Below are 7,500 nucleotides of genomic sequence, written 5' to 3'. Positions count from 1 at the left end.
ACAAGTGTCAATCACTTTATAACTGATGTCTCAGCGCTCCCTTCTCTGACCACCAATCTCACATTGAATGTTTTTCTTTTACACCGCTAAATGTACCAGTACTCAGGTTAACCCCATTTTTCAAATTTAAACGTCACTTATTAATGCTCACTATATCGTACCTGCATATACAAACTCCTTTGTCAATAAATATAATAACCTCCCCCCCGTGATGTGTGGTATGCAATGTTCCCAACTCAGGCGTATATCCTTGCAATGGAGCGACTCAGTGTTACCAGAACTGGCTCTGGACACCTGGAACCCGACGACCATATCATTGTGGCGGAGAGAGAAGGGACGCTGTGTGTTTTGGAAAGGAAACAAGCAAAGCAAACTTTTTTTTTTTTTTTAGAATTATAGTTACATGGTTATATTCTTATCATTTAAATATATGAAGAATTTTTATCATATCTTTTAATTTTTTTTTTTGTGAATAAAGTTCTCATACAGTATACAGTGTTTATCTATTCCCCGAGAATTTTAATTTTATAACCAAGGTATAAAACAAAAATCTCTAACCGTGCACTGTTTCCATAACAATGAAAAGGAGAAAAAACGTATCCATAACCTATGTCTGTCAATACATCAACATAGTTCTTAAGTTTTAAGTTTCATTTATACTTCTATCAATATAAAACACAGCGCCGTATAAAATCCATTAGCATATGATAAAAGTTTGTCACTAAAGCACTTCAGATGGTTTTAAGGAAATGATAAGAGCAGGGCATGATGCACCAGAGATAACTCGATTGATTAGAGTGCTTGTTGATTATCATGGAGGTAGGTGGTGGATAACGGAAAAAATATACTTTTGAATATTACGTATATTTACGGATAATGAAATGATAACATATATCTATTCGTTTTTCTTGGAATGATGATACAGAAATTTATGACTAAAATCTAAAATGATATGATATGTGACGATACGCGATGTAAAAAGATGAAAAAAAAAACTTATCATGGTATCTAGTACGCATGAATCAACGGGCAGTGCTCATCACATCTCAACAAGGACTAGCGTCGTGTTGCAGAGGTGCCACTTGAGGTAGGATCTTCCTCAAAGCTTGTCATAGGCTCATTATTTGTAAACTGCAAACCATAAAAAAAAATGGAAAGGAAGAACTCCGAGCCTGATGTAAAATTCTGAAGCAGAATATGTTCTTTATTTTCAGTGTGGCATAATAGAGAAAAAAACATTTTGTCAATTACAAAAAGAGGACGAGACAGATACATAGAATGTTGTGATATATTGGGCTACAACAGCAGCTCTCCACACTTTTCATGTGCCTTTGTAGACTTCAGGTTGGAAACCACAGCACTACATAATTTGGTATATTTCTACAGTGAATGCAATAAGTCTGAATAAAGTGTTTAACAACAACCTTGATAGCATCGTAAGCATTGCAGGTTGTCAAAAAAGCGGAAATTATGAGTCAGATTCTGTCACAAATGCCATTGCAGAATATATATTCAGAGAAACAGCAACTTGTCCCTTTCCAACATTTCTGATCATCAGCATTTTCAAAGTACGTTTTAATTTGTTATGATTTTCGTGCTGACTTGTGTTCTTTTATGCAATGCATTTAGTTTCTTCTTCATCTATATATTCATTTAAGTCAATAAAAGGTGTAGTATCTCCTGAGAGAAAAATAAGGCGATCTTCCCTTTGCATATAACAATGGCGAAAACTATTGAATCTATATTTTTCGTCTCTCTATTATTACGTATGGTAGAATATAATAATATATGAATAAATTATTTCTATTATAGGGTAACGCATGATCTGACGGGAAAGAATACGTTCGCATAATCATTTTGTTATCAATCCTCTGATTATATCATTGTCATTGTTGTTGTTTTTGCTATCTTTTAAAACTAAGTAACAATTGTTGTATGCACTTTATAAGTAAATTCAAGAGAGAAAAAGAAAGGAGAGAGAGAGAGAGACTTTTGACTTTGACTTTGACGAGTTTATTGAGACAAGTGATTACGTACATCTCAAAAGGATGAGGTAACATAGGTTATCCTCACCCCAATCTTAGTCCCTCTTTGGGCTCACATATATTTTACAAAACCTTACAGCTATGTCAACATGTTGAAATATATACAGAACAAAAGACGGGTCAATCACAAGCATACACAGTTAAATGTTTACATATCAGGAGAACGATATAACAGTATGGATTATCACCCTCAGCATGCTAAGTCCTCTCCTGAGGTCACATGATTACATACTTGAAATATGTGGCGGGCATATATGTTAATAAAACATATGTATGTTCCTGGAGGAAAGAATTTATCAGAAAGTCAAGAAGTATGTTTGTATTTAACAGGATGATGTATCATAAATGATATTCATCCACATCTCAATAAAATCCTACTTGGGCTATCATAGTCTCGGCAGAAGGGAAGTCACAATCGGGTATACACTGTTGTCAACTACAATTATGTGGTCGATGCGAAGTGTTTGTACTTCTTTAAAATTTGTATTACCTGGCTATTTCTAAACATCCATACAGCTTGTTCGGGGAGTCCAGCTATCTTTGAGTTTCTGTAAATCTGAAGCATGGGACACTGTAAGATATAGTGTACTAAGGTGAGAGAGAGAGAGAGAGAGAGAGAGAGAGAGAGAGAGAGAGAGAGAGAGAGAGAGAGAGAGAGAGAGAGAGAGAGAGAGAGAGAGAGAGAGAGAGAGAGAGAGAGACAGACAGACAGAGACAGACAGAGACTGAGACAGAGACTGAGACAGAAGAGAGAAGAGAGAGAGAGAGAGAGAGAGAGAGATAGAAATAGAGATAGAGATATAGATAGAGATAGAGATAGATAGACAGACAGATAGAGAGAGGAAGAGAGAGAGAGAGAGAAAAGAGAGAAGAAGAGAGAGTGAGAGAAGAAAGAAAGAGTATAAGAAGACATTTTGAAGGAGAGAGATCCAGTCAACAAAAAACATGAAAAATCATTGTAGTTCTATCGACAGAGATTGAAATCTTGAAAGTTATTTTCATGTAGTTGTACATGACTGGATTCATATTTCACATGACTCGAAATTCAGTTGAGCAAAAAGTTTACGAAGGAGATCAAATATTACCTTTAAATATAAGTACCATCTGTAAAATCGGATTTTGATTTTTAAAATCTGCTTTCACAACAATGAATTTCGTACATATGGGATAAAGCTCGAAAACCCTTTATATACAGGGTATATACAAGGTCAAAACTATACTATATCCGAGGAGCATATATTGCTTGCAGGTTATCCCTAAAATAGTTGTTTATGCCGCACCAAGATTAGGTTTTCCGTCAATAGATCCCCATACGTGTATTCCTTTTTAGAACAGGTAAAATCGACTCTTCTTTTTCCCGAATATGTAAATTCTGTGAATAGCTGCATTCTACTATGCTCAGTCCTTCGTCATTATCGTCACTATGAAGTCCTACAGATTTTCTAACGACTGCATTGCTGAATACCTTGACACTGATATTAAAGTTGTTATTGCTACCTTCTTGCTTATTTCAAACATCAAAATATTACTTGTATAGTCTTACCCTTAACATTCTGAGGGACAGGCTATATACTCAAGACGTCGTAGTAATTTCATATTAGTTTGAGGTTGAATAGCGTTCACAGTAGGAAATATATGAATGAAATTGAATGGAAACATCGCAGCGCGAAATGGACTGAAATACGCGAAAGTCTCAGGTAAAGCACTTCGCTCCTTTATGCCATGGAATAATTCGTCTAGAGTGTTTTTGCTTCAGATTTATAGGACCAGATGAATCCCTGCGTTTGTCCTTGGGACACTGGAAATCTGCCTTGACAATGAACAGAGATTTAAAGAAATGTTATACTCCTTCGATATCGTCTTGTGTAGAATCGTTATAGTAAAAATCCCTTACGACAGGTTTTGTCTGCCTAAAAAAATTGTCAACTACAGACGTTACCAAATGCCATTGGACTCATTGGACATGAAAGCGAAAGCCATAAGTATGAACTGATTTGATTTTGATTTTGAAAAGTATATTCAAAATATATACAGTGTACACACATGAATAGGCATAGGAACTATGCCTAAATAGTTTGTATAGTTCAAGTTAGATTCTGAGACATACATTGTTGGTGAAACTGAAATTACAGTGACTCTGTCGATTGATATAAGCTATACATAGGACATAATAGTAAATGTATATCACTCTAAGAAAGCTTTGCAATTTTATCTATTGCAGGCAAAGTTCTTGTGTTTACGTAATATATCTGATAAAATCCCATCCTCTATAAAGGATGTTGCAATACCGCACAATGTTTCATGTTCAATCCTTTCACGAAACTCTTCAATCAGAGGACATATCTGACAAAGTACCAAGCAAACAGATGAGTAAATAGAACAGTTTGGTATGGAGGGAAAGTGGAGGCTCATCCAGTGATTGGTGGATTGGGGTCTGGGGGCATCACAGTGGGCTTTGTTAGACTGACGAATATTATTTGTGCATATTTGAATAACTATCTATACCTGTAGTTATTTACTGTGTGGTTCTCGTTTTGATTATTTAATTTTCAATTAATTGTTTTCCTACTTGTTTCTTATTAATATTCACCATCATTATTATTACTTTTGACTATGCCTAGTTTGTTCTTTCAATTTCACTTTGTTGGTAATGTCATTTCTTTGTCTGATTGATTCCATCATTGCTTCTTTGATAAGTGACTAAGTCTTTCTTCAGTCTAGATAACGTTATTAAGCAAAGGCTCGCTCATTGGGCCAGATGAGACTCCTGGCCACGCTGGCGGCCACGGTGGCGCTGATGGCGTCCTCTGCTGAGCCGCACAACACCACGGAGGGAATGGAACTGCTCAACTTTATTCTGACGCAGGGAGACCCAAAAACGGTTGGTTGGCCTATCAAGTCCATGATTTTAACTCGATATTACTCATTGTTGGGTGACTTGTCCGTTAGTCACTCACGCTCCTGGTGGCGTAATCAACAACTATTTCAGAATATTTTATTTCCGTTAGTCATGTTCATGTTACCTGCTCATTCATTTTAGTGAATTGATAAATTCGGATGTTCCTGAGTCACTAATTAAATTATTATTACGTATAAGTGTACGCAATGTGCATAAGTGTATATGATGTGTATAAGCGTACATAAGCGCGATTCTCATCACCACAGCAACTCTGCGGATACTTGACGTGCCAACTGCCTCTGGGGAAAGAAGAGTGCCCGGAGGGAACGCTCTACCTCGAGGGCGTAAGGCAATTCGGATGCTGCGGCGCCTGTGTTCGGTTCCTGCGTAAGTTATGTGGGCCAGTGTGACTATGATGTCCAGAGAGATATGTGGATACAGATAGCGAAAGATAGAGAGAGAAAGAGAGAGAGAGATAGAGTGAGAAAGAGACAGAGAGAGAAAGAGAGAGAGAGAGGAGGAGGAGGAGGAGGAGGAGGAAGAATATATATAAGTATATATATATATATATATATATATATATATATATATATATATATATATATATATATATACATATATATATGTATAATGTATATATATATATTTATATATATATACATATATATATGTATATATATATATAAATATATACATATATATGTATATATATACATACATATGTATATATATATATATATATATATATATATATATATATATATATATATATATATATATATATGTATGTATGTATGTATACACATATGTGTATATATATATATATATATATATATATATATATATATATATATATGTGTGTGTGTGTTTATCTGTATATATATGTACACACACAGGCACACACATGGCTCTATTTCTCTCTCTCTCTCTCTCTCTCTATGTATATATATATATATATATATATATATATATATACACACTCAAAGAGGGGAGGAAAGAAAGAGAGGAGAAAGAGCAGGAGCAAAGGAAGGCACACCAAGAGGGAGAGACCCAGTTAACCGGAAATAATCTTGAGCAAGATGCACTTTAATACACAAGCGCCCGTTTAGGGTTCCGCTCTGTTCAATTTGTTCGAACAGGGCAACTTTAAAATATTCTCTATTTGACTCTCGATTTCTCTGTTTGCCTTCCTCTGCCTCTCTCTGCCTTTGCCAGCCTGCCAATTAAGCGTATATCTAACTCTCTCTCTCTCTATCCTTCACGCCTTCCGGCTAGTCTCTCTCTCTTTCTCTCTCTTTGACATACGTACATGCTGAACGCGGCAACTATGTCACCGGTGTTGAAGGTAACGACCGCAGTAGGTTTGCCCAGTCTAGGGACTGGTGGACGTGGCAGCCGATCGTCTGAGTTGAATGTCTTAACTGTTTGCCAGTTTGTAGGGCTGTTTTCATGGAAGTCCTGTGGCTAACCGTGTCACATATTACCCGTTTAAACTTTATTGGACATTTCTTGATTTCATTTATGTGTCAAGATTCAAAGTTGGGATTGGCTCTCTATTAAAGACAACATTAAAGATTGTTGTAAGAGGAGATGCAGGTTAAGATTAAAGTTATATTATTGGGTCCAAGTGTTTTTCTCATTTCCTGATGAAGTTAGGCTGCTGAGAGTGATGGATATCAACATTTAATTGACTGGTTAAGGTTGCAATGAGTATAGTGTTCTTGGTTTGTTGTTCCTTCAGTGGTGTTTTTTCAGTAGATATCACCTTGAGTGAGCCCTTGCTTTTTCTTTTCATCTCCAAGACTGCACTCCAGCTAAAAAAAAAAAAAAAAAAAAAAAAAGTCACAGACCAGAACTAAGATTCTAACTAAGCATGGCTAAAGGCAGGTCGGGTATGAAAAGTATGCTATGCTTCTCTTTCTCTCTATCTCTCTCTCTCTCTCTATCTATCTATCTTTCTGTCTATTTCTCTTTTTTTCTCTCTCACTCTCTTTCTGTCTCTTTCCCTCTCTCTCTCTCTCTCTCTCTCTCTCTCTCTCTCTCTCTCTCTCTCTCTCTCTCTCTCTCTCTCTCTCTCTCTCTCTCTCTCTCTCTCGCTCCTTCTCTTTCTATTTCTCTGCCTCTTTGCCTCTCTTCTCTCCGTCTTTTATCCATTCCTCAGAGTACAACGAAACCGAATGCACGGGAAGCATCGACCCAAACTTCGGCGGCGGTTACGAGATCCTGCCGGAGTTTCAGGACGAGGACGGGAGCGGAAGGGCGCCCTCGGCTCCTGAGTACGAGAGCAACATCCTGCACTCGCTCTGGTGCGATTACTCCCTGGGATGCTACAACGGCACCTGTCTGACTGGTGAGGCTGATGCTGTCACTGTCGCTCCGGCTGGCGTCGCCTCGCTCTCGGGTTCAGAATTTGTTTTCGATGCATTTGTTATTGATATTGATATTATCAACGGTATCATCACCATTATCATTTACATTATTGTTATTGGTGATATTGTTGTGGTTGTTGTTATCACTATTGGTATTCTTATAACTATCATTAGTATCATCATTATT

The 7,500-nt window shown here is 36.8% G+C and overlaps 1 protein-coding gene across 1 annotated transcript in view; it reads left to right on the top strand.

The window, feature by feature from the left end:
- The first annotated feature begins 1,017 nt into the window (after nucleotides 1-1,017).
- Nucleotides 1,018-7,500, top strand: part of LOC122258370 (uncharacterized) — a 15,176-nt gene continuing 8,693 nt past the window's right edge. Inside the window, exons 1-5 of the mRNA XM_086538844.1 lie at nucleotides 1,018-1,075; nucleotides 1,215-1,372; nucleotides 4,804-4,926; nucleotides 5,211-5,331; nucleotides 7,106-7,294. Coding sequence (XP_086394970.1) covers nucleotides 1,018-1,075; nucleotides 1,215-1,372; nucleotides 4,804-4,926; nucleotides 5,211-5,331; nucleotides 7,106-7,294 — 649 coding nt within the window. The remainder of the gene's footprint in view (nucleotides 1,076-1,214; nucleotides 1,373-4,803; nucleotides 4,927-5,210; nucleotides 5,332-7,105; nucleotides 7,295-7,500) is intronic.

Source organism: Penaeus japonicus, unplaced genomic scaffold (genome assembly GCF_977035675.1).
Source record: "Penaeus japonicus unplaced genomic scaffold, GWHDUDI00000001_assembly GWHDUDI00000008, whole genome shotgun sequence".
NCBI classification, from domain to species: domain Eukaryota; kingdom Metazoa; phylum Arthropoda; class Malacostraca; order Decapoda; family Penaeidae; genus Penaeus; species Penaeus japonicus.
Note: the sequence above shows the minus strand (reverse complement) of the source record. Positions and strands in the feature narration are given on the sequence as shown.